Source organism: Dendrobates tinctorius, unplaced genomic scaffold, assembly GCF_039654945.1.
Source record: "Dendrobates tinctorius isolate UK_male_01 unplaced genomic scaffold, ASM3965494v1 ptg000250l, whole genome shotgun sequence".
NCBI classification, from domain to species: Eukaryota; Metazoa; Chordata; class Amphibia; order Anura; family Dendrobatidae; genus Dendrobates; species Dendrobates tinctorius.
The window spans coordinates 34,549,064-34,576,535 of record NW_027361917.1 but is presented as its reverse complement, the minus strand read 5'-3'; the positions used below and the strand labels follow the sequence as shown (position 1 = coordinate 34,576,535).

The window sequence follows — 27,472 nt, the reverse complement described above, 5'->3', positions numbered from 1 at the left end:
TAGGCACCATATTACAGTATAGAGCTAAAGCAGGGGAGCTGAGTAGAATGACATATTTTTTAAGAGAAAAGATTCAGCATAATCTGTGTTTGCATCATTTAAACCTCCGCTATTTGTGGGATTTTGGGTCCAGTGGCTGGTCTTAACAGTGATTGACAGCTCTCTTTGTATGCACACTTATACAAGGAAAGCTGTCAATCACTGATAGGACCGCCCACTGGACCCAAAATCCCACAAAGCGCAGATGATTAAATGATTAAAACACATGAATCTTTTCTCACTAAAGTTTATATCAAATTACTCAGCTCTCCCTGCTCTATAACTTGGTGCCTGCAGATTGAACTGCATTTTCATGGTTACAGGTTCTCTTTAAAGTGAACCTGTCAGCTGAATCATACCGCCCAATCCACTAGCAGCATAAATCAGAGCCTGATGCAGCCAAGTATATAATTCTCTGAAATGCTCCGGTATTAATATGGTTAAAAGATCTGGTCATGGACAATATCCATAGACAAGACTAGTGTAGCACCAAGTTAGGCCCGCCTCTCTCCAGAACCACATCGGTGATTAGCAGGTTTCACCTCTAGCAGTGTTGGGAAAAGCCGGCAAGGGGTGGCACAGGACTAATCTTGTCTCCATCTATGTTCCTTGGGCAGATTGTCTAACTATGTTTTCTCTGAACTGCTCCAGCATGCTGTCAGGCTGTGATTCATGCTACTGTGGTTTGGTCAGCATAAATCAGCTGATAGCTTTTTAAAGGGAATCTTTCAGTGAGATCAACCTCTCAAGCCACCTATATAGGCTTGTAGATGCTTGAAATTTCATCTTTTTATCTTCTAATAATTAATGCCTTCATGTATATGCAAATAATTCATGTTAAGTGCTATGGACATGACAGAGCACTTAACAAGCCTCTGCCACCTGAGGTTGTTTCCCAACACAGCAACAGGCTCTTTAGCTAGACTGATTCTGTTTTTTTTTTACTTAGGGCTTGATGTTACACAGGAAGTGAGCTATAAATCAAGCTAAAGAGGCTTGTGCTGGTCAGATAAATAACCTTGGAAGGCAGTTGCTCCTTGAGTGCTGTGTCACAACCAGAGCAATTAAAATGCTAATTACCTGTTAATAGCAGCAACAGACAGAAGATATAAAGATGTTAATGTATTTACATTTCAAAAACCAGCATGCCTGTACAGTACATGCTGTATAGGGAGGGGGTGATCTTATTGAGAGATTTCCTTTTAAAGATGTTTTCCATTTTCAGAAAACTTTTCTCCCATGTCTGAAGTTTGTTTTAAAAAATAAAACTGGGCTTTACCCTTCTGATTCCAGCACTGAGATTCTGCTGCCTGACATTGAAAGAGGTTATTTTACATTAATTGAGATTTGGCCTTGCAGAATCATTATTTAGTAGCTGTAGGAAACACATCTTTTTTAAGTAGGTAGTATGAGCATTCAATCATTCTAGATCTTAAAGGGTTCTCTGGGAATAGAAACAAATAAGAAAAATGTCATGATATAGGCCTGGTTAAAAGTTTAAACACACCTATTTTTGCAATGATTTTCCTTATTCTTATTGGAATGTGCACATTGAAAATTCAGACTGAAGGCAGCAAAACCATGAAAGAACACTTATGGTAATCCAATAAGAACAAGGAAAACCATTACATAAACAGGTGTGTCCAAACTATTGACCGCTACTGTAAATAACAGTAGAGATGAGTAAAGCTACATAAAACTCTTTTCGGGAGTATGTTCTCAAAAAGGCTGGCAGAATAAATTGTATTGATTAAGACAATTAAGTGCTTTGCGCCCCTACATGAGTTCTACTCAGCACCAAAAAATCCAAAGACCAGAGGGAGCGAGTGGCAGGACATCTTATGAGCTGGACAACAGCAGGTGAGTATAATCTTTTAGTACTGGAAAAATATATTTTTGTACTGTGCTAGCCATTAGATAGAAAAATATTAAAATTTGACAGTCCTTAGTGGTTGATACCTTTATAATCTTTTATTAATTCTTAACCCCTACCTGGCTCTTAAAAGAATTACCCACTCTTTTACTGGTTTTAAAAGAATGAAATCCTGAAAAATTTGGATTTGTGACAAATTTGATTAACTATCAATCAGTTCGCACATTTCTAATTACCAAATCATATTCTGTCTAGGAAAGTAATCACTGATATTACATTAAAATGGCTGCCTTGCTACGTTAAGGGAAACCTGACCTAGAATGTTAATAAGACTAAAGCCTGAGAGCCGGTGCAGTAGGAAGTTCCACTGCTGTGACCTGGGGATATACTATATGAACAAAAGTATTGGGGTCAACTTCACATTACAACTATCAGACTTTTTACGAAATCCCATTCAAAACCTGTAGGCATGGTGTTATGGAGTTGGTCCCCATTTTGCCGCTATAACAGCTCCAACTCTTCATGGGAAGCTTTCTACAAGATTTTTAGATGTGTCTATAGGGATTTTCGCACATTTACCTAGAAGAGCATTTTTGAGGTAAAAATAAAACCTTGATGTTAAATGAGATGGCCTGGTATGCAAAATCCATTTTATTTGATTAAAAACCTGATGTATGGGGTTGAGGTCAGTGCTCAGTGTGGCTCACTCAAGTTCTTCCACATCAAACTCACCCAAACATGCATTTATGGGCCTTGCTTTATGCACTGGGGCACAGTCATGCTGGAACAGATATACTGCTCCCACAAGGTTGGCAGCTTACAAATGTTCAAAATGTCTTGATATACTATGGCGTTAAGATTTACCCTCACAGGTTTCCAGGGGCTTAGGCCAACTTCTGAAACCCAATAGCATTATCCCTTCTCCACCAAACTTTACAACTAGCACAAGGTGACTCTCGCCTAGCATTTGCCAACACAAGACTCCTAGAACAGACTCCTTAGATTCTAGTAACAACACACTTCACATCACTTCATCCGATGCTTGGCATTGTGCTTGGTGATGTAAGGTTTGCCTATTTCCCTTCAGCCATGACTATACATTTATATAATTGGTGTATGGGCATATATTTGCCAGGTGGATGACAAAAGGATACTATATTGACTTCTGCCTGTTGAATGTGCGTTTATTGCAACTTTAAATTGTATGCTTGGAGCTTTTGTTAGCGTGTAGGTTTGGCTAAGTTTGCGACTTCAGTGTGCACATCGCCTTAAACCCCTTTAAAGGATTACTAAGGCTTTGTACAAAACATAGCCATAATACGACAATGTGCATGACCTTTTAGGTTATGGATTCAGAATCTGGATCTGCAAACTCCTACACCCAATGCAAGTTAATTGGATTTTTTTTCTTGCTCCATTCACATGCTTCCAAAAAAAAATGTGCGCTGAGAAAAATATCCCTTAAAAAACTATCGTGCTTATTCTATTTGCATGTTATAAAAGGTCACAGATCCACCATGGAAACAACACCAAGGATAGAATAAAGTTTATCCTTGGCCCATCCATGGAAGAGTTCCAAGAATCAGATTTCTACTATGAATCTCGTAAAATACACTCTGTCTTTAAACCCGAACAATTACAGGTACTCAGTCTTACTCTTAGTAGACTTCTGAATATTTTGCTTTGTATAATGAATATTATCACTTTCAGAATTTGTTTTTTTTAAGTTTCAAAAAGGTTCTCTGAAGCGATAATATTGGATCAGTCCGACACAACGTTTGACATCTTTTTTCTTTTTTTTTTCAGTTATCCCTTGATTTATACCATACAGAAGATGATATTTATAAACTTTCATTGGTGCTTGAGCCTCGGAATCCAAAATCGGTAAGAAACCTCTTTTCAGGCTATAGTCAGATGGCCGTAGATTTTCTCATCTGAGAGAATCGGGCCAATTCTGCAGTTGCACTCTGATCAAACAGTGAACAGAGTTTTTATCCAAGTGTCAGCATAGTGTGATCCGATTATCTCGGATGTGACTGTGAGGAGACCATGGAGAACAAAAATTTCTCCATTTTCTCCATCCTGTGAGTCCACGGAAATCGGACTGTACTCAGATCTCATCCGACTGCAGTCTGATGTTTTACAAGTCTACAGGTGAGTGGCATCTGGGATATACTGATAATGACATGCTGTATGTGGTGGATAGATGAAAATTTGTAAAAAAAAATTGTTAGAATCTGAAAACCCTTTAAGTTTTCATTATACTGTTTCTTCATACCCTTAAAGGATTTATTTAACTCTTAATTCATCTGCAATGTCTGTTTTCAAGTTTTCAAACACTAATAATATCTGTGGTTATCTATATCATCACAGCCAACTTCCCCTACAACTCCTAATAAACCTGATGTACCACTTGACTGGGCTTCTGGTGTGACGTCAAAACCTGACCCTACAATTATTAACAAACATATAAGGAAATTAGTGGAGGTAAGATCACTTGCCATTGCACAGGTCTTTTCTTTACAAGTCTCATTTTGAATAACTGTCTATTCAGCATTTATAAATTGAGAGTCCTAAGCATAGTGGATACCATGATGGGAATCAGAGTATTCTACAGTGTTGAGAGTTAGCAGGACCACTTTACTTCTAGAAGACACCACTGAAGGCTAAAGGTTTTCAGAAGGGTCTTTTTTCTATGAGTCCAAATATGGAAGCAGGAGTCACACAAAATATACTTATTTATTCATCACACATAGCTGACTATTTTGTTAGTGCAGTGCCCATAAAGTAGTGTTACACAATCTCCACTTCTATGTAAGTTTAGTCTATTGCCTTAATAATATGTCTTCCCATTACTATTGTAATTAAAGTTTCAATACTTGCTCTTACTAGTATCCTCTTCATCCCCAGGTTCAATGTCCCAACAGTCCTTCCTGGAATCCATCCTTTACACCTTCATTCACAACTCAGTCACAAGGCAAATGAAGGTTATGTTGTAGGGAGACAGGGACCCAGACCGCATTGCTTTACACTAACTGGACGTGTCAAAGCATTGTGTTAGCAATCACGGTCCTTACGATTCCATATTATGGAGCAGTCGGCAAATTTCACACACACACATGAGGTCTTAGGCCTCTTTCACACTTCAGTTTTTTGCATCAGTCAAGATCCGCCAAAAGGATGGATGGCGGATCCGTTTTATTACTGATGACAACGGATGGCACCCGTCCGTTTTTTTGACGGATCCGACAAATAAAGAATTTTAAAGGAATCGCGGCCTGGAAAAGGAGAGAGAGAGAGAGAGAGAGAGAGAGAGAGAGAATATTTTTTTTTTTTTTCTGTCAGGCACCCAGAAAGAAATTCGGGTTAAATGAGTGTCTGGAGGATCCGCCAGAGAAAAAAACGTTGCAAGCTCCGTTTTGAAATCCTTGAGGATGGTAACGGACAGGAACTTTTGGCGGATCCGCAAAAAAAAACGGATGCAACGGACGGCAATCCGTCACAATCCGCCAATAATGGAAGTCAATGGGGAAAAAAACGGATCCTCAAAAAAAATTGCGGATCCGTTTTTTTCAAAACCTGGCGGATTGTGACTGATTGTAGAAAACGGAAGTGTGAAAGAGGCCTTAGGCATCATTCAGACATCGGTGATGTTTCTCACAACCAATTTTCATCAGTATTCGGGATCAGATTTTTAGCCAGATTATTTGGTCAGTGTTTCAATTTTTACTATCAGTAATTCATAAGCGGTTTTCTCATATGCAAAAAAAAAAGCTTCTCCAATGTATTGCAGTGTAATAAACGGACAGAACAAGGACTGTATCTGGATTGCATCTGTAATATGCATAATTTTTATATATACCACAACTGTTGGTCAAAAACATGGTGTAATGAGGCCCTATGTGACATGTCAGTAGAGTCCAATATTTTAACGTGGAAAATAGGAATGCATTATTTTTCTTTCATGGAATGGAAATTAGAAAATAATTGGTTTGTATCTCTATTCTCCTAAAACACATTTCTACCTAAGAATCTTTCTGTGGTAGGGTGTTTTCTAGCCAAAGGGGAAGTACATAATTATGGAAAAACTGTAAGGCAGGGCTTACATAATGTTTGACTCTTTGTTCAGTGGCTCTTTCGTAGCTTATGTCCAAACTTGGTTTTGGGAATATGTGCTGACTGAGCCATTGACTATAATTATGCAGATGGAGTCACAGTATGCTCTGTTAAACACCATTTTTGGACATATACAGAGGACATTAAGGCATAGGTCACCTCATCCAGGTGTGTCCGGCTGAAAATAATGTTTCTCAGAACACACTGTGACTCCATATGCATCATTATAGTCAGTAGGCCTGCCAGCATAAACGCCTGAATCCCATTTTGCATATGCCCCAGTGGAACCATACAGTCATGGCCAAATGTATTGACACCCCTGCAATTCTGTCAGATAATACTCAGTTTCTTCCTGAAAATGATTGCAAACACAAATTCTTTGGTATTATTATCTTCATTTAATTTGTCTTAAATGAAAAAACACAAAAAGAATTGTCCTAAAGCCAAATTGGATATAATTCCACACCAAACATAACAAAGAGGGTGGACAAAAGTATTGGCACTGTTCGAAAAATCATGTGATGCTTCTCTAATTTGTGTAATTAACAGCACCTGTAACTTACCTGTGGCACCTAACAGGTGTTGGCAATAACTAAATCACACTTGCAGCCAGTTGACATGGATTAAAGTTGACTCAACCTCTGTCCTGTGTCCTTGTGCGTACCATATTGAGCATGGAGAAAAGAAAGAAGACCAAAGAACTGTCTGAGGACTTGAGAAACCAAATTGTGAGGAAGCATGAGCAATCTCAAGGCTACAAGTCCATCTCCAAAGACCAGAATGTTCCTGTGTCTACCGTGCGCAGTGTCATCAAGAAGTTTAAAGCCCATGGCACTGTGGCTAACCTCCCTAGATGTGGCCGGAAAAGAAAAATTGACAAGAGATTTCAACGCAAGATTGTGCGGATGTTGGATAAAGAACCTCCACTAACATCCAAACAAGTTCAAGCTGCCCTGTAGTCCGAGAGTACAACGGTGTCAACCCGTACTATCCGTGGTCATCTGAATGAAAAGGGACTGTATGGTAGGAGACCCAGGAAGACTTCACTTCTTACCCCGAGACATAAAAAAGCCAGGCTGGAGTTTGCCAAAACTTACCTGAAAAAGCCTAAAACATTTTGGAAGAATGTTCTCTGGTCAGATGAGACAAAAGTAGAGCTTTTAGGCCAAAAGCATCAACATAGAGTTTACAGGAGAAAAAAGAGGCATTCAAAGAAAAGTACACGGTCCCTACAGTCAAACATGGCGGAGGTTCCCTGATGTTTTGGGGTGGCTTTGCTGCCTCTGGCACTGGACTGCTTGACCGTGTGCATGGCATTATGAAGTCAGAAGGCTACCAACAAATTTTGCAGCATAATTTAGGACCCAGTGTGAGAAAGCTGGGTCTACCTCAGAGGTCATGGGTCTTCCAGCAGGACAATAACCCAAAACACACTTCAAAAAGCACTAGAAAATGGTTTGAGAGAAAGCACTGGAGACTTCTAATGTGGCCAGCAATGAGTCCAGACCTGAATCCCATAGAACACCTGTGGAGAGATCTAAAAATGGCAGTTTGGAGAAGGCACCCTTCAAATATCAGGGACCTGGAGTAGTTTGCCAAAGAAGAATGGTCTAAAATTCCAACAGAGCATTGTAAGAAACTCATTGATGGTTACCGGAAGCGGTTGGTCGCAGTTATTTTGGCTAAAGGTTGTGCAACCAAGTATTAGGCTGAGGGTGCCAATACTTTTGTCCGGCCCATTTTTGGAGTTTTGTGTGAAATGATCAATGTTTTGCTTTTTGCTTCATTCTCTTTTGTGTTTTTTCATTTAAGACAAATTAATTGAAGATAATAATACCATAGATTTTGTGTTTGCAATCATTTTCAGGAAGAAACTGAATATTATCTGACAGAATTGCAGGGGTGTCAATACTTTTGGCCATGACTGTAGGTTCAAGTGCAGAGGTGTAGCTAGGTTTTTGGTTCAGAGGGGGCCAAACTTCTGAGTGAACCCCTAACCAAGTAACCTTGGTTACGACTGGGTGACGCACCCTAATAGTGGATATAGGAGTATCTCAGCAGATGACAGCGCTGTTGCTGTAAATAATCTCTATACAAAGACCAACATTGATATTACCACCATAATAATGTCCAGAGTATCCCCCCTGCATAGCTCTCCTTTACACAGTATGATGCGCTCTTATACCGTACATAGTATAATGCCCTTTCACAGTATAGTACCCCCCACACAGTATACTAACCCCTTAGTATCCCCAAACTGATTGATGGCTCCAACACTATATGATGGCCCCCATACCGTACAAAGATCCCACATTATCTCCCACACTGTATGATGGCCACCTCACTGCAATCCCCACACTGTATATATAATAGCCTCCATATTGTATAATGCACTCCCCATAGTCCTCGATATAGTATAATGCATTCCCCATAGGCCTATAGTATATAGGCCTCTATATAGTATAATGTACTCTCCATAGGCCTCCATATAGTATAACACACTCCTCATAGTCCTTTATAGGCCTCTATAGTATAATGCACTCCACATAAGCAGTCTCTATATAGTATAATGCATTCCCCATCGGCCTCTATATAGTAGAATATATTCCCCATAGGCAGATTCTACATATTATAATGCACTCCCCATAGGCCTCTATGACCCGTACCGGTGTCTGGGAAAAAGCAGTACAGCTAATGCTGCTCCCTCCCAGATGTAGGGTGCTGAATTATACTCTCATCATTGTCGCTTGGTCTCCCTGCAATCAGTGAGACCAGGCAATGCTGATGACACTTGTAGTCAACACATGCCACCTGGGAATAGCGCTAACTACAAGTATCATTATCGTCCCCTAGTCTCCCTGCAATCAGAGCAACCAGGCGACAATGATAAGACTTGTATTCAGCACCTGCTGTCTGTGTATCGCGTGTATTAAATGAATAAATAAAATAAATTAGCGGAATAGGATCCCCTTTAATTTTCCTAACCAGCAAAGTAAAGCAGAAAGCTGTTGTTCTTCCTCTGGGAAGGGACCAATAGCTATACAGTTTACCAGCTTATTAAATACAGCTCAGAGATGTCTAATTAGCATTTACTGGTTAGTGAAAAGGAGGGTCCGAAAAAAATAATGATGTGAGGTTCCCTCTAATTTTACTAACCAGCAAAGTCAAAACAGACATCTGCTAGCTGATTTTAATAGGCTGGGAAGGGGCCATGGATACTGGCCCCCTTCTAGACTAAGAACATCAACCCTCAGCTGCCCCAGAAATGGCGCATCCATTGGATGGACCAAACCTGGCCTCTGCTTCGGCTCTTCCCACTTGCCCTGGTGCATTTGCAAGTGGGGTAATAGTTTTGCGGTCAATGCCAGTTATTTTATGTCCGCTGACATCAAGTCCAGATATTAGTAATGGAGATGTGTCTCTCAGACACCCCTATTACTAACGCTGTAGTTAAAATTAATAATAAAGACACACAGAGAAAAGTCTTTTAATTGAAATAAACACTCACTGACAATTACCCTCTTTTACTCATTTCTTAACCTAAAAATAAAAATAAAAAAATCATTGTAATCCTCACCTATCTGCCATTAATCCATAATGATGAGGTCCCAAGACGAACCCCAATGGTGAGTGGTGACATCAGTAATGTGGCTGCTTAGCCGGAACACACTGAGCTTAGTGTTAGAACGCGGCTGCAGTGACGAGCGGTGACATAATTGAGTTTAGTGCAGGTCACAGGCAGCAGTTTCCATGTTAAACTCTGTGTGATTTGGCCTATAAACTGCCGTAACCTTATTGATGTCACCACTTGCAGCGTGGGAAATTTCTTATTTGTTTAACATGCTCGATAAACAGACGGCGGTTGCTGACTACAAGTCTCATCAACGTCGCCTGGCCGTGCTGATGGCAGGGAGACCAGGCAACAATGATGAGACTTGTAGTTAGCGCTATTCCCATGCGGCATGTGCTGACTACAACTGTCACCAGGGTCGTCTGACCTCGTTGATCGCAGGGAGACCTGGTGACAATGATAGGAGCTGTATTTAGCACCGGGTGCCTGGAAAAAGCGCTAATTGCACTGTTTTTCCCAGACACCAGTACATGTCACACTGATGACACACGGATGTCATCTGTGTGTCATCGGTGTACAAGTTTGTGGGACATGTTGCGGACCGTGCTGCTGGCAAAAAATGAACATATCAACGTGCATGTGGAAACACACTGACATGTGCATAGACCCATAGATTTGAATAGGCCTATGTGTGTAAGCGGCTACATGTGAAAACTGACGTGTGAAAGAGGTCTTACACAAATAACTAATATTCATTTGTAGAGCTAAAACGTTTTAAATGTTTTCTTTTGAAATCAGTTTGCAATCAGTTACAAAAGAACATCACCCAATAAAAAGATAAAAATGTAATGTCAATATGTTCAAGGTTCAGGACGGTCTGTAATGTTTTATGGTCAACTCCTCACACCAAGATATAAAGCTTAGTATTGTTCAGTCAGTGTTACCAATAATTATACCTCCACATACACTGGTTCTTTGTTCTAGTACTCACTATAAAAAAATATTTTTGAGCATTATAAATGTTCCATTTCTCGTCTCCAGTATATACTAATTACTTAGCAATTAACCATAGTGCTTTCTACTCTTTAAAATAATGCCTTAATGTTACCAACCTCGGAGTTCCTGAAAGTCACACTGTTTTAAAGCATGGTGGAGAACATTATGTTTGAATGCTTAAAATAAATCTATGAAAAGATTCTAATCATTTATTTTCCTGTAGCTGAAGGACAATGTTCACAATTAAGGGTTGATGGTATATTATTATAATTTCCATGTTTAATTCTATTACGTGAATTTTTGGGGAGCACTAAATGCCTTACATTATTAACAAATATTTATTCAACACCAAAACTTCTTCTGTACCATTAACACGATTCCTTCCATGCTAAGAGGAGAGGTCAGCTCTCCTGACATGTCAGATTTAAGGGCCCGTCACACATAGCAAGATCGCTAGTGAGATCGCTGATTTTGTGATGCAACAGCGATCTCGCTAGTGATCTCGCTGTGTGTGGCACGCATCAGCGACCAGCTCCCCCCCGCTGGGTATCGCTGATCGTGCAGGATCGTCCTGGGCCATTTTTTGATCGTTGGTCTCCCGTTGGCCAGCACGCATCACTGCGTGTTGCAGCGGGAGAGCAACGATCACAGAGCTCCCAGCACTGTAAGCAGACACTGGGAGCTGGTATCCAAGGTAAATATTGGGTAACTAAGCGTGCACGTTACTTAGTTACCCCCTGTGTACCTTCGATACCAGCATGCTCGCGCTGGGAGCTGGTATCCAATGTAATCAGCGGGTAACTAAGTGCCGCGCGCGCTTAGTTACCCGATATTTACCTTGCATACCAGCGTCCTCGCTGGTCCTGATCGCTGGTGAAGCTGCCTGTTTGGCAGCTCACCAGCGATCATGTATCGAGGCACCAGCGATCCTGACAAGGTCGTATCGTTGTCAGGATCACTGGTGCATCGTTTAGTGTAACGGGACCCTTAGTGTATCCTTGCACTTATCAGTAGATATTCTTGGAGCCTGAATTGTTCTGTAGTGAGTGCTACCTTTTTCCATGTCAATAGGGTGTATCCCTTCAAATCCTGACACTGTCAGCACCGGCTGTGCATTTCCAGAAGAATAAAAGGAATGGAAAAACTAAAAGGGGTTTATTAATTCAAAATTGGCGTAAATTACGCTCACACTACCCAAGTCTTGCTGCAGTACAAGACGACAAATTAATTTAACCTCTCACTAGTTCTATGGCTTATAAACCATGCCCATCACCTTTGAAATCATATCAATAGGGTTCTTGCAACCCTTTTATATCCTCATACAGTGGCTTGCAAAAGTATTTACCCCCCTTGGCGGTTTTGGCGTTTTGCTACCTCACAACCTGGCATTTCCCAGTTTTTTAAGGGTTTGCATCATTTCATGTAAAGAACATGCCTATAACTGTGAACATTTGGTTTCCTTTTTATTGTTACGCAAACAACAGGCTGGTTAAACACAATGTGAACCTGGCCTCACAGAAAACATTTGACCTCTGTCATTGCCAACGAAGGAGATATAATAAAATATTGAGATGAACTTTTGTTAATGAACAAATACTTATTTTCCACCATAATTTGCAAAATAAATCTTGCCAATTCAGACAAGGTGATTTTTTGGATTTGTTTTCTCATTTTGACTCTCATAGTTGTGGTCTACCTATGATGTCAATTACAGGCTTTGCTCATCTTTTTAAGTGGGAGAACTTGCACAATTGGTGGCTGACTAAATACTTTTTTCCCCACTGTATATATTTTCCCTTAAACCACTTGAGTGTTGCTTTAGCAATATGCTTTGAGTCATTGTCTTGTTGGAAGGTGAACCTTCATCCCAGTCTCAAATCACTGACAGACTGAAATAGGTTTTGCTCAAGAATATCCATGTATTACCATCCATCATTCCCTTGACCATTTTCCCTGTCCCTGCTGTCAAAAAACATCACCACAGCATGATGTTGCTACCACCATATATCACTGTGGAGATGCTGTTCTTGGGGTAATGAGCTGCGTTGGTTTCAATTTTGGTCTCATATGAGTTGTGGTACCATTTTCTTTCCATTTGATGATAAAGTAGCCGCCGGACACGACACGTAGGGGGAGGAGGGCATGACTCTGGAAGGGAGGAAGTGACCTATTGATGGAGTAGGGAAAAAAGTATAGAGGAGGAGGAGAATAGGGGAGGCTGACTGAGGGTAGCCAATGGAGATGGGACGATTAGAGGGAGGAAATGACATAGGCAGAGGTGGGGGTTCCAGGGACAAAAGGACGGAGCAAGGGGGGATTTGTCCTCTTTGGCCACGGACATCTGGACAGCATGCAAGAAAACTCACCTCCTGATGCAAGTTACAAGAAGATACGAGTAGAAGGCGATATTACAGAAATCCTGCTATTCCCTTCATCATCTCACAACAAAGAAAAACAACAGTTTGCTGCTTCAGGAAGTCAATATTCTGGATATCAGGTCTCCTGGGGGTGGTGAGCACATTTAGCTTTACACCATGCACTGTTACAGTATCTGATCCTGTATATATATTTAGGATCATTATATCCTGGGTGATGTTTGTGGGGGGGTCTCGAGCACTTGAGGTGCTCACGGTGAGGCGTTGGTGGGTCCTTGAAGTTGGTTTAAAATTTGGAAGTGGGGAGATTCATGCATTGCATAGATCCCCTTTTGTGTAGTTGGTCTTGGTGATGGTCTGGTGGAAAATCTTGGGGATACCGGATGATGGAAATCGGTATCACTTGGCGATGAGATTGGGGGCACACGGCGACTGAAGCCGGGTGCACGTTAACGGTGTGAGATTTGGGGCACCTGGCGGTGGAAGCTGGGTGCACGTTAACGGTACGAGGTAACCCCTTCCCTCAGTTCACGGTGCTTCCTAGTCAAATGGGAAACACGGCTGGGAGTAAGGCTGGGGGGAAGGGGCAAGGCCATGGTAAATCACCAGATTTTGTTAACTTCGCGGACCTCATCAAGTGTCTTAACTAATTAATAAATTGGCTGCTGTGGCCGTTTTAATCCAAAGACAATGGTTGTGGCTAGAGTTGAGCGAAACAGGTCAGTCAGATTCAAAAGTCGCCGACTTTCGCCAAAGTCGGGTTTCATGAAACGAAACCCGGCCACAGTGTGAAGTTGGCCATGCAGTCGGCGACCCAAGCGTCAAAGTCGGGTTTTGCCGAATGCTTGCACGTGACTTTTTTCAGCCAATGAGAGAAGCGGAGCGGGAGCGTAGCTGGAGAGGGAGTGGGAGTGGGAGAGAGAGGGAGAGGAGAGAGAAGTGAGAGAGATTTCGCTGCCTCTGGGGTTAAAATTCATGCCAGGTGTGTTTACAGTCCTCCACTCACTGCCGACTTTTCTCCCCATTGACTTGCATTGGGCTTCGTGTTTCCCGACTTTTCCCTATAGTCGGCCAATTTCATTCGACTCGACTTTTGAGAAAGTCGGGTTTCATGAAACCCGACTCGACCCTAAAAAAGGCAAAGTCGCTCATCTCTAGTTGTGGCTTATTATTTGTTCGGGGAATGAGGGTGATTTGGAGGTGGTGAGGGAATTGGGAAGTCACGGGAAGTTGACCTTTCCAGAGTCATGGATTTGATGGCGCTCCGGGGGTCATCAGAGACTTCACATGGACACGTCATCCTCTTCCACTAAGACGAGGTGGCATTTTTCAGAGGCATGCAGGGATACCTATAAGAATATAAAGGGGTTGTAGGAACCAGATTTACATGATTTTAAAAGTGATGGGAAGGGTTTATAAGCCATAAAACTAGTGACAGGTTTCCTTTAAGAGGTTCATGCCACTTAATTAATTTGGTGCATCTTTGTGACTTGCACATCCGTACACCATACCAGAAATACTACTCCAGAGATTGGAGTAACACCACTAGCATACAAAAACACTGATATTTTTGATGAATTTGATGGGCAGGCGTGGCCATGACCCAGTCCCGCTCTGGCTCCACCCCAGTACCACCGTGAAGTAAACTAACATGAAAACGTCAAAAGTCGAACAATTGTTGCGCAACAGAACTTAAAAGTTTTAAAAAATTGGTCTCATAGTTCTCTAAAAACTTAATAAAAATGCAAGTATTATGTTAACCAAAACAAATATTAAAGAAGGCTTGTCAGCACAATATGAGTGCTCAAATCAAGCACAGGCGCTCAGGGCACCCTTCGTGCAACCAGCTCAGTGCACCTCTCCACCAACCTATTCTCCATGTATCTCTGTCCTCAGAATATGGAAAGAAAGAGCTGTGAATTAAGGAAGGGAGGTAGGGATAGAATTAAAAAAAGTGCAGTGCCTTGCGAAAGTATTCGGCCCCCTGGAACTTTTCAACCTTTTCCCAACCTTTGTGAACCATTCCATTGTAGATTTTGCTTTATGTTTTAGATCATTTTCTTGTTGGAAGTCAAATCTCCATCCCAGTCTCAGGTCTTTTGCAGACTCCAACAGGTTTTCTTCAAGAATGGCCCTGTATTTGGCTCCATCCATCTTCCCATCAATTTTAACCATCTTCCCTGTCCCTGCTGAAGAAAAGCAGGCCCAAACCATGATGCTGCCACCACCATGTTTGACAGTGGGGATGGTGTGTTCAGGGTGATGAGCTGTATTGTCTTTACGCCAAACATATAGTTTAGCATTGTTGCCAAAAAGTTCGATTTCGGTTTCATCTGACCAGAGCACCTTCTTCCACATGTTTGGTGTGTCTCCCAGGTGGCTTGTTGCAAACTTTAAACGACACTTTTTATGAATATCTTTGAGAAATGGCTTTCTTCTTGCCACTCTTCCATAAAGGCCAGATTTGTGCAGTGTACGACTGATTGTTGTCCTATAGACAGACAGTCCCACCTCCGCTGTAGATCTCTGCAGTTCATCCAGATTGATCATGGGCCTCTTGGCTGCATCTCTGATCAGTCTTCTTTTTTGAGATGAAAGTTTAGAGGGACGGCCGGGTCTTGGTAGATTTGCACTGGTGTGATACTCCTTCCATTTCAATCTGATCGCTTACACAGTGCTCCTTGGGATGTTTAACGTTTTGAAAATCATTTTGTATCCAAATCCAGCTTTAAACTTCTCTACAACATTATCATGGACCTGCCTGTTGTGTTCTTTGGTCTTCATGATGCTCTCTGTGCATCAAACAGAACCCTGAGACTATCACAGAGCAGGTGCATTTATACGGAGACTTGATTATACACAGGTGGATTATATTTATCATCATTATTCATTTAGGACAACATTGGATCATTCAGAGATCCACAATGAACTTCTGGAGTGAGTTTGCTGCACTGAAAGTAAAGGGGCCGAATAATATTGCACACCCCACTTTTCAGTTTTTGAATTTCCACAAAAATTTCAAATAACTAGAGATGAGCGACTTTGCCTTTTTTAGGGTTGAGTCGGGTTTCATGAAACCCGACTTTCTCAAAAGTCGAGTCGAACAAAATCGTCCGACTATAGGGAAAAGTCGTGAAACACGAAACCCAATGCAAGTCAATGGGGAGAAAAGTCGGCAGTGAGTGGAGGACTGTAAACACACCTGGCATGAATTTTAACCACAGAGGTGGTGAAATCTCTCTCTCTCTCTCTTCTCCCTCTCCCTCTCTCTCTCCGACTCCCACTCCAGCTCCGCTCCGCTCCGCTTCTGTCATTGGCTGAAAAAAGTCACGTGCAAGCATTCGGTGAAATTCGACTTTGACGCTTGGGTCGCCAACCGCATGGCCAACTTCACACTATGGTCGGGTTTCGGTTCATGACTTTGGAGAAAGTCGGCGACTTTTGAATCTGACAGACCTGTTTCGCTCAACTCTACAAATAACCAATAAATTTCGTTCGACTTAACAATTGTGTCCCACTTGTTGATTCTTCACCAAAAATTTACATTTGGTATCTTTATGTTCGAAGCATGATATGTGGGAAAAGGTTGAAAAGTTCTAGGGGGCTGAATACTTTCGCAAGGCACTGTAGGTGGGAAGGTGCGCTTAAATGACCACACCAAGAGTACTTTGAATACGGATGCTTGAATTGAACAGTCATTTTGTGCTAAAGTAATCGAGCGCTGGGAGGTAGCCGTGGGTGAGGTACTCATCTGTTGTGCCCCAGCACCTTACATGACATTGGGGGTCCTGGCTGGACGTGTGAACTGTGTGGACTGTTGGGGCGTTACGCCTGTGTAGGCTGTATCTAACCGATGTCACTGGTTTGCCAGTACCAGATGTTTTAAAGTTCAATGAAGGGGACCACCATTCAAAAATACACTTTTTGCTGAACGAGAACTTGGTAGGGTAGATGACAGATACACAGTACTTTTCAACTCAAAGCATTTTCCACACAATTTCCTTCCTTCTTCAACTCTTTCCACTGGTCTGTTGCTGTTTCTCACTACTTCACCACAACCCAGCTTTAACCCGACAGTCCTGCTTAGTCAGATTCATGTATCTGTCCTGCGGTTCCATGTCTCCTCCCTTTAGGTTGCCAGTATGGCCGGTACGAGAGACGCTATGGAACTAACGCCCTGGACACTCTACTCGCCTTAAGTATTTAGTCCTGTCTCTGCCCATTACCTTCAAGAGTTACAGACTCGGGCCTTGTGGCTTGGCATCCTCTACCATGACCTGTGTGCGGAAGGTCACTCTATCTCTTCGTTACTTCTGCTACAGATCTGGCTATCCCTTTTACTTCGATCTCATGTTACTTAGGGACATCCCAGATTGTGGCACTGTTCACCTTGGACCTTTAGCTCCACTTGCTATGCACTCCAGACCCTATGTGACTGTCGGACAGGAAATTGTCTCTTTCTCTGCAACTCAGGCCCTCACAATCTGGGCTAGTTCCAAACAATAACTCCAACTGTCTCTATGGTCAAACTACTCTTATCAATATTACTAACACCTTTAATGCACATCAGGGTCCTTGGCCCTGAGTGTCCATGAAAAATAAGAATTGATGAGGAATAAAGTCTATGTGTAGATAAGTTTGTGACACCACCTGTGGTACTTGGCAATAAAGGTGTTAGTCGACGTTGCAGTTCAGACCGCTGGGGATGGTGGTGATGCAGCAGAGTAGGTTCAGCTCCCCACAGGTGGAGCTAGTCCCCAGGGCAGTGTGGTTGGAGATTAAAAAGTAGATGATGGTGATTGTAGATATTGGAGTGCAGTGCGGGGCAGACAAGGTGGAAAAGACTCAGGCCACACAGTTTCCAAAGCTTTACTCACAGTTCTCAAGAGCCGGCGATGCCCGCTTAATGCTGCGTCCTCCAGGTGAGGGGTCCAGCAAACTCTCAGGTAGATGGAGAACACCTTTCCAGGTCTCCCTTCAGTATATGCCTTTCCTGTCCGTCTCCCTGTGCTGATTTCCTCACTCCTGTCTAGCACCTTCACAAGCAGTATCCCAAGCCAGCAAACTTAGATCTTGTCGACAATAACCTCTAGGTCCCTGAATCCTATGTGTTTACCTTTTCAGTGAATGATTGTGGATTTGGCTGCAGCACTTGCAATGCTCGTAGCCTCTGGTTGATCTAACTGAGTCCGTTGTTCACTCCACTAGTTTTAGGGCCAGTCCCTATACTGTGACCTGATCCCTCCACCTGAGGTTAGATGGCGTGGAACGAGCCCCACGGGCAGTATGGTCGCTGCCCGTGCCTCTAGGATCCCTTCCCTCTTCAGGGAGTTTCCTTCTGTCTCTTTCCATCCCTGCAGCTCCTCCTGACTCGTCTTTCCACTTTCACTTCCTCCTCATGTCTCCAGACTAAACTCTCTTCTCCCGCTCTAATCCTACTAGCTCCACCCACCTCCCAACACCCTTTACTACCCAGGCAGGTTTGAGATCCTCCTCCCTTATGGTACATCCAGATGCCCTGCTGCTAGGGTGTGTGTTGGGTGCAGGTGTAGAGTCCTGTCAGGTGCCCCCACCTTACTTGGGGGTGGGATACCACACCTCTGGGTGAGGTGCAGTGTCTCTATGGTGACTGGACTCCCCTGGGGTGCCACAGCAGCATGTCCATCTCCATACATTAACAGACTCCTTTTGAAGAAACCTGTTTGCAGGATTTACCCCATGATTCCACGACCTATGCTGTATCAGCCAGTTAGTAAGCCTTCCTAGCATGTTCTAACAGTAGACTACCCTTGCAGTCAAGGCTAAATCATTGCTTTCCAGTGGCACAGGCTGTATGAGGAAGGGGCCTCATCCAGAAGAGTTTTGCCTGCTGTAATCATAATAAAAAAACGTGATTGATGTATCAGAAACTCCATGGACCCGTCCTTCAAGCACTAGTAGAAGATGAGCAAGATTTTCAGTAAGAAAAACTTGATTCCAGCTCACCCAGTTGCTCTATGCTCATCCACCTGGGGCTCAGTCACCAGCCTCGCATCAAGGATAATAGAAAAAATTGGAGTCCGGATCAACAGGACTGGATTTTTCTTTTCTTTTTCAAAAGAAAATATAGTGCATACAAAAGAAAATTTTAATGGTCGACATGACCAAGTCGACGCATTTCGATTGCACTAAGCAGTCTTACTCATGACTCGAAACGCGTCAACTGGGTCATGTCGACCATGAAAATTTTCTTTTGTATGCACTATATTTTCTTTTGAAAAATAAAAAGAAAAGAAAAATACAGTCCTGTTAAGCCGTACTCCAAAATTTTCAGTGCTGAAGGGAAGATGGGAAGTTACTGACATGGCAGTCACATTTCTTTTGGTGTGATTACAGCACCAGTAGCTGTTCAAGGATGAAGTGCCACCTCAAATTCTTCCCAACCATAAGAAATATTATAAAACGAAGAAATGATAATTTATTATTACTCATTGAAGCTCAGACCAACTCAGATATATTGGTTAATCTCTGTTTACTATATTAGTAACATATTAGGGTTTACAGGAGTGTAAAGTAAAAAGAAGGCCACCTAGCAAAATCTACTCACCCTTCTTTACGAACAGTCAACCACTCTGCTGCACTTGCTTTTTCCGCAGCAGTTATTCTTACCTGGCTATCCGGTAAGTCTTGCTGCGTCTATCTTTCTGTGATTGCTGATTGCCTGTGCATTATCCAGGACTGTATTATTAATGACATTACAGAAACAAGAGGCAGAATCTGGGTAAAATGTTGATTCCACGAAAGGTAATCATGGGAAGAGCAGAATAGTGCCAGCCCTTGTACCTTAGATATTATATTGTGTTCTGTATAACAATTATGCTAATGAGACTAAAATGTGAAAATTTTGCATATATTTCTACTTATAAAGATATTCTACCATCTCGTGCTTACAGCTCCTATACAAGCTTATGTGTATCCATGGATATGAACTGTAAACAAGGCCTGTGTAGTTTCATCCTGCTCTTGCTAGCCCAAAGTCAGCGGAAGAGGAGGCAGATGAAAGGCAGTAACACATAGCTATGAGATGTGTCATCATGCGTACACATAGGTCTGCATTGGAGCTGCATACCTACTATACATGACCATGATGAATATGTTAAAGGGAATTTGTCACCAGGTTTTTGCTACCTAATCTGAGAGCAGCAGTATGTAGAGATCGAGTCCCTGATACCAGCGATGTGTCACTTATTGGCCTGCTTGCTGCAGTTTTGATGAAATCTCTGTTTAAGCAGCAGGAAATCGACACCAGAGGACTAGTAAACCTGCTGCCATGTAGTCTTGCATATTCATGTGCTTTATAACCCCGCCCACACCACTGATTGGAAGCTTTCTTCCTATGCACAGTGTACACAGCTGTCAATCAGAGGTGTGGGTGGGGTTATACAGAGCTCAGCATTAAGAGTACTGCTAGATCTGCAGCAGATAAACAGTGATTTTATAAAAATTAAAGGAAACAGCCCAGTAAGTGATACATCACTAGAATCAGGTTCTCAGCTCCTACATCTTGCTGCTCTCAGATGGAGTAGCCAAATCCTAGTGACAAATTCCCTTTAAGGGGGTATTGTTAAACATCCATTTAAAATGTAATCTATGTTTTCTTTAAAGTCTGTTTTTAGAAATTATGACCATGATCACGATGGCTATATTTCTCAAGAGGACTTTGAAAGCATCGCCGCTAACTTCCCGTTTCTGGACTCCTTCTGTGTTTTAGACAAAGATCAGTAAGTTGGCTCATGATATGTTTAATTCTGTTCGGATGTTATTTTTTGGCAAAGGCTCATTATATGATTGTATTTGGCAAGAGGTAGCAAAACAATAGAAGGATCTTTATTACAAATTTACTAAAAATCATTTGGAATAATTTGAATAATGGTGCAAATAAAATTAAGTCCAAAGTATAAAAACACATTACCAAAAGATATTTTTAGTATAGTAGCACATTGATCAAAGTAAAAGTTCTTTTGGTGTTTTTTTTTTTGTTCTTTTAAATGTACAGTACAGACCAAAAGTTTGGATACACCTTCTCATTCAAAGAGTTTTCTTTATTTTCATGACTATGAAAATTGTAGATTCACTCTGAAGGCATCAAAACTATGAATTAACACATGTGGAATTATAGAATTAACAAAAAAGTGTGAAATGACTGAAAATATGTCTTATATTCTCTGTTCTTCAAAGAAGACACCTTTTGCTTTGATTACTGCTTTGCACACTCTTGGCATTTTCTTGATGAGCTTCAAGAGGTAGTCACCGGAAATGGCTTTCACTTCACAGGTGTGCCCTGTCAGGTTTAATAAGTGGGATTTCTTGCCTTATAAATGGGTTTGGGACCATCAGTTGCGGTGTGCAGAAGTCTGGTGGATGCACAGCTGATAGTCCTACTGAATAGACTGTTAGAATTTATATTATGGCAAGAAAAAAGTAGCTAAGTAAAGAAAAACGAGTGGCCATCATTACTTTAAGAAATGAAGGTCAGTCAGTCCGAAAAATTGGGAAAACTTTGAAAGTGTCCCCAAGTGCAGGGGCAAAAGCCATCAAGCGCTACAAAGAAACTGTCTTACATGAGGACCACCCCAGGAAAGGAAGACCAAGAGTCACCTCTGCTGCAGAGGATAAGTTCATCTGAGTCACCAGCCTCCGAAATCGCAGGTTAACAGCAGCTCAGATTAGAGACCAGGTCAATGCCACACAGAGTTCTAGCAGCAGACACATCTCTACAACAACTGTTAAGAGGAGACTTTGTGCAGCAGGCCTTCATGGTAAAATAGCTGCTAGGAAACCACTGCTAAGGACAGGCAGCAAGCAGAAGAGACTTGTTTGGGCTAAAGAACACAAGGAATGGACATTAGGCCAGTGGAAATCTGTGCTTTGGTCTGATGAGTCCAAATTTGAGATCTTTGGTACCAACCACTGTGTCTTTGTGCGACACAGAAAAGGTGAATGGATGGACCATACTGAACCAGCATGGCTACCACAGCATCTTGCAGCGGCATGCTACTCCATCCGGTTTGCGTTTAGTTGGACCTTCATTTATTTTTCAACAGGACAATGACCCCAAACACACCTCCAGGCTGTGTAAGGGCTATTTGACCAAGAAGGTGAGTGATGGGGTGCTACGCCAGATGACCTGGCCTCCACAGTCACCAGACCTGAACCCAATCGAGATGGTTTGGGGTGAGCTCGACCGCAGCATGAAGGCAAAAGGGCCAACAAGTGCTAAGCATCTCTGGGAACTCCTTCAAGACTGTTGTAAGACCATTTCCGGTGGCTACCTCTTGGAGCTCATCAAGAGAATGCCAAGAGTGTGCAAAGCAGTAATCAAAGCAAAAGGTGGCTACTTTGAAGAACCTAGAATATAAGACATATTTTCAGTTGTTTCACACTTTTTTGTTAATTATATAATTCCACATGTGTTAATTCATAGTTTTGATGCCTTCAGAGTGAATCTACAATTTTTATAGTCATGAAAATAAAGAAAACTCTTTGAATGAGAAGGTGTGTCCAAACTTTTGGTCTGTACTGTACTTCGGCTTGATTTCGAGCCATGGCAACTTGATGTCTGAACTTTGTAGGAAAATCAATCTTGTGCAAGTCTAGATAAATCCATCAGGGTTGATTAGTTACAAAAAAATAAAAGATCATATATCTGAAACAAACATTAATTTAGTAAATTATATTTTTTAATGTATATATATTAGTTGAGTCTCTGCACATTGGTTGACCCTAACGGACCCCAATAGTGTTCTATGGGATACAACCCAGCAAATAAATTGTGAATCAATTTTCAATCTAAAATTCTCCAATAGGCCAAAGACTTACATGGTTTGTAGTAGATTAGGAAGAAAACGTCTACTTATTTTCCTGGTATAGCACCATTTTGTAGGTGTGGCTCACCGGGGGTCCGACTCATAGGACCCTGATCAATCATGACACCAGAAATCTACTGGCCACTCTTTGTATGGAGCACTGATTCTGCATGAGGCCACCGCTCTATTCATTTTCTGAAGGCGATAAATCAGTACAGTGATCAGCTATTTTCATCAGTTCCATACATACTGTAACAGAGTAATAGTACTGTGCATGCTACATTCATAAAGGGGAATATGAATGCAAACACCCCCATCAGGCTGATTAAAGCACAGAAGGGTCAAAGCGTTTTTTTAGACCAAATGTATATAAATCTTATTAATAATTAAACAATTATATAGAGTAAAAACATTACAGAGCAACACAATCTAAGCAGGCACACAAGGGGGGTCCAAGAAATGTAAAGTACTGTTGAGATTTACATATGCAGCTAGCAATCAATATTGCTGAAATGATGCCCTACCCAAACATAGAGATGGCTCAAAAAACAACCACTTAAGTTTCCTGCTTAGGAGAGATTATCCTTATGTGAGGGAGTAAGTATGAGACCAGCAGAAAGTGTAAGAGGCAAACACAATATAAAGTGGCGTGCAAAATTAAAGTCATAAAGTAAAGTGCATGTAGTGGACAAGTACTTACAAGTAACCCTAGTGGATTGATCCCCCGGCCTGCCACCCCTACGCGTGTTTCACAGCAATTTCCTCAGGACTCCGGTGTCCTGTACTTCAGATTAGTGGGGTCCCAGCAGGTGCACCCTCTGAGATCAGACTTTTATCATCTGTGTGCTGGATAGGTGATAAGGTGTATATTTATTAAAGATGCATTTATATCAGCCGTTAAACCATAGACGGTCATTAAATAACCTATTCAAACACAGACAACTCTGTTGAACCTTACAACATTATAAATTGTATAATAGATAAATAGATTGTTTTGTGTTCATTGGCTGCCATTGTTGTCAGTAGCTCATTTCGGTTTAAACAGCATAATGCATTGTCGACAATCTTTTAGGCAAACCAAAACATAATTTTCATGTGGAAAGGCTAGGCACCAATTGCTGCAGATAGATCATAATCATATAGACATGTCTAATTTGTCATTTAGACTGAGGGGACCTTGACCATCCATATCCAAAATCCATTTTCCTTCTCTTTTTAATAGCGAAATCTATTTTGGTCGCCTTCCTGTATGGGATAACCTGCGTGCTCAATTCTCGTGAATAGATTTAAGCGAAACGGGTCGGTCAAATTCAAAAGTCGCCGACTTTACCTAAAGTCAGGTTTCGCCGATCGAAACCCGACCATAGCATGAGGTCGGCTATGAGGTCGCCAACCCTCGCGCCAAAGTCGCGTTTCAAATAATGCTTCCAGCGCCGTTTCTTAGCCAATGTTGGAGGACGCACACTGTGGGCAACGCGATGACATGGGCAGCGGCCACCACCATCTTAGAGAAGGGCATTGAAGTGATTGGCTGGCTTTGTGTGGCGTCACAGTGGCTATAAAAGGCCGTGACCGCCGACCGCCATCTTACTTCTGCCGATTTTAGAATAGGGAAAGGTGCTGCTGCTGATTCTAAATAGGGAGAGGGTTAGGCAGGGAAGAAGAAAAAAAAATAGCTTCTGCTGATAGCGCTTTTCACTGTACAGTTAGTTTGCAGTGAAAGGGGAGGATTTTTGTTGTCTGCAGCAGCGCTGGTGGTAATTAGGCTGCCTTTTAAGGCTACCTGATAGCTGCATTGCTGTGTGCACACTGCTGTTCAAACTGCTTTTTTCATAGCACTCCAACTTTTATTATTTTGTTCTGGTCAGTTACTGAGCGTTCATTTTTTCACACACCATATAGTGGTGTACGCTCCTCACACACTACCGTGTACTGGCTGGTATCACGGACAAATACAAGCTATCTGTGTGTGACTCTGGAAAAACAAACCGAGGAGATTTTCCTTTTTTCCAGACCTACACCATATAGAGCTGTCCACTTTTCAAACAGTTTTGTATATCTGCTGTTTGATAACGGTCAAAACTATACAGAGACAGTGTGTGTCACTCCATATAAAAATAGACGGAGATTTAAAATTTTCCATACAGACACCGTACAGCGGTGTACGCTCCTCACACACTACCGTGTACCGGCTGGTATCACGGACAAATATAAGCTATCTGTGTGTGACTCTGGAAAAACAAACCGATGAGATTTTCCATTTTTCCAGACCTACACCATATAGAGCTGTCCGCTTTTCAAACAGTTTCATATATCTGCTGTTCGATTACAGTGAAAACTATACAGAGACAGCGTGTGTTACTCCGTATAAAAATAGATGGATATTTACAATTTTCCATACAGACACCGTATAGAGCTGTCCGATGCTCAAACAGTATTGTATATCTGCCGTTTGCATTACAGTCACATCTATACACAGTCAGCGTGTGTGTGTAACACTCCGTAAATACATATACGGACATTTCCATTTCTCCATACACCGTATTGAGCTGTCCGATTCTCAAACAGTATTGTATATCTGCTGTTTGCATTACAGTTACATCTATACAGAGTCAGTGTGTGTGACACTCCGTAAATACATATACAGAGATTGTTAGTTACACAAAAAAGCATATACAGCTGTACACTTCTGATACAGTACCGTATATCTGCTTGTTGGATTACGGTCAAATACATACTGGGAGAGCGTCTGTGACTAACAAGATATATACGTAGATTTAATTTTTTTAATACACCTTACACAGCTGGACGCTCCTCATACAGTACCATCTCTCTGCTGAGATTTTTGGTACATTTTCCCAAATATGAGGAAGTATGGTGGAAGAGGCCGTGGACGTGGGCAGGGGGGCGCAGCTGGTACTGATGGTGGTGGTGCATCAGCTGGTTCTGGCAAAAGCACAATAGCAGCTAAGGCAGGAGGTGTTGAGCCTGAGTCATCGCCCGGCCCAAGAAAGCCTGTAAGGTTACCTTTTCTTGGAGTAGGAAAACCACTTTTAAAGCCGGAGCATCAGGAACAGGTTTTGGCGTACATTGCCGAAACAGCCACCAGCTCTATTGCCTCCTCTTCTGAACGTTCGAAACCTGCAAGCACGGAGTCGTCAGTGCAGGGTTCTGGTCAGGAAAAACACCTTTCCTTGTGTCCTTCACCCCCACCAAAAGTTAAGGATGCAGCAGCCCACACTTCAGATTACTCTATGGAGCTCTTTTCACATACCATGCCTGGGTTATCCAGTCAAATCCTGAATTCCCCAGTCCAAGATGAATCTGACATGGAGTGCACTGATGCACAGCCACTGCTAGATTATTCTGCTGGTACATTGATCCAGAGCACTACATTGCCCTCGCAGTCTACTGAGCCAGAATCTGACCCTGATGAAACTCAGGTGCCCCTTTCCGCATACTATACCACCTTACACCGTGACACAGAGGAAGGTAAAGAGGAAGGTGCAGATGACTTTGAAGAGAAGGTGATGGATGACCCAGTTCTTGACCCGGATTGGCATCCATTGGGGGAGGAGGGTGGCCCTGGCAATAGTTCAGATAAGGAGAAGGATCCGCAGCAGGCATTGACATCGCAGCAGTGGTTATCTGGCAGGCCCGTAGTTGTCCAAAAACGTGGACCAAAAACTAAAAGAGTTGCAGGACAGCTTGGCCAGACGGTCAACTTAGCTCAGCGTGCAAGGCCAGAAAATGTATACCATAGTAGGAAGAGTGCAGTGTGGCACTTGTTTGTCCAAAATCCTACTGATGAGGCAAAGGTTACCTGTAACAAGTGCGGAAGTACCTTTAGCCGAGGTAAACAACTCAGAAATTTAAATACCAGTTGCATGCTTAGACATTTAATCAACATGCACTTGCAAGCTTGGACGGACTACAAAACCTCAGGCAGCACATGTGCACCTGCTCCGACTGAAGGTAGACAGCAATGCTCCATCGCTTCCCCCACTGTAAGACCACCACCACCGTTAAGCACACCACCAGCACTAAATGTTGAGGTGTCGTTGCAAGGCCAAAGCACTCAGGGAATCACCATGGTTTTGCAACACAACACTGAATCTAGGCCATCATCACCAATACCATCACCAACCCCCTCTCACTCCGTCCAGTCCACCGCTACTTCCCCCTTATGCAGCTCTCCAGTCCAGCTCACCCTACCAGACACTCTGAGTAGTACAAGAAAGTGCTCATCCTCTCATCTGCGTACACTGTGTTTGAACACCTACATTGCCAAACTAATCTTATTAGAAATGATGCCCTATGGTTTGGTTGAAAGCGAAGCTTTCTGTGAGCTCATAGCCTACGCAGTCCCACGCTATAACCTGCCCAGTCGGCACTTCTTTTCTCGAAAAGCCATCCCAGCCCTCCACCTGCATGTGAAAGACCGTATTGTTCATGCACTCAAGCAATCAGTGAGTGGAAAGGTGCACCTCACAACAGATGCATGGTCCAGTAGGTATGGCCAGGGTCGTTACATGTCCATCACTGCGCACTGGGTTATTGTGGTGGATGCAGGCTCCACAGGGGACAGCGGCGATGCAGCAATCCTACCTAGCCCATGGTATAGGAACAGTTGGCTGTAGGCTTTCGACCCTCCTCC

The 27,472-nt window shown here is 42.4% G+C and overlaps 1 protein-coding gene across 2 annotated transcripts in view; it reads left to right on the top strand.

The window, feature by feature from the left end:
* The window catches only part of RASGRP3 (RAS guanyl releasing protein 3), a 301,226-nt gene that overhangs the window by 215,447 nt on the left and 58,307 nt on the right, over nt 1-27,472 (top strand). For both annotated transcript variants that reach the window (XM_073557604.1, XM_073557603.1), the window contains 3 exons: nt 3,719-3,796; nt 4,286-4,399; nt 20,615-20,730. In XM_073557604.1, the coding sequence (XP_073413705.1) occupies nt 3,719-3,796; nt 4,286-4,399; nt 20,615-20,730 (308 nt within the window). The remainder of the gene's footprint in view (nt 1-3,718; nt 3,797-4,285; nt 4,400-20,614; nt 20,731-27,472) is intronic.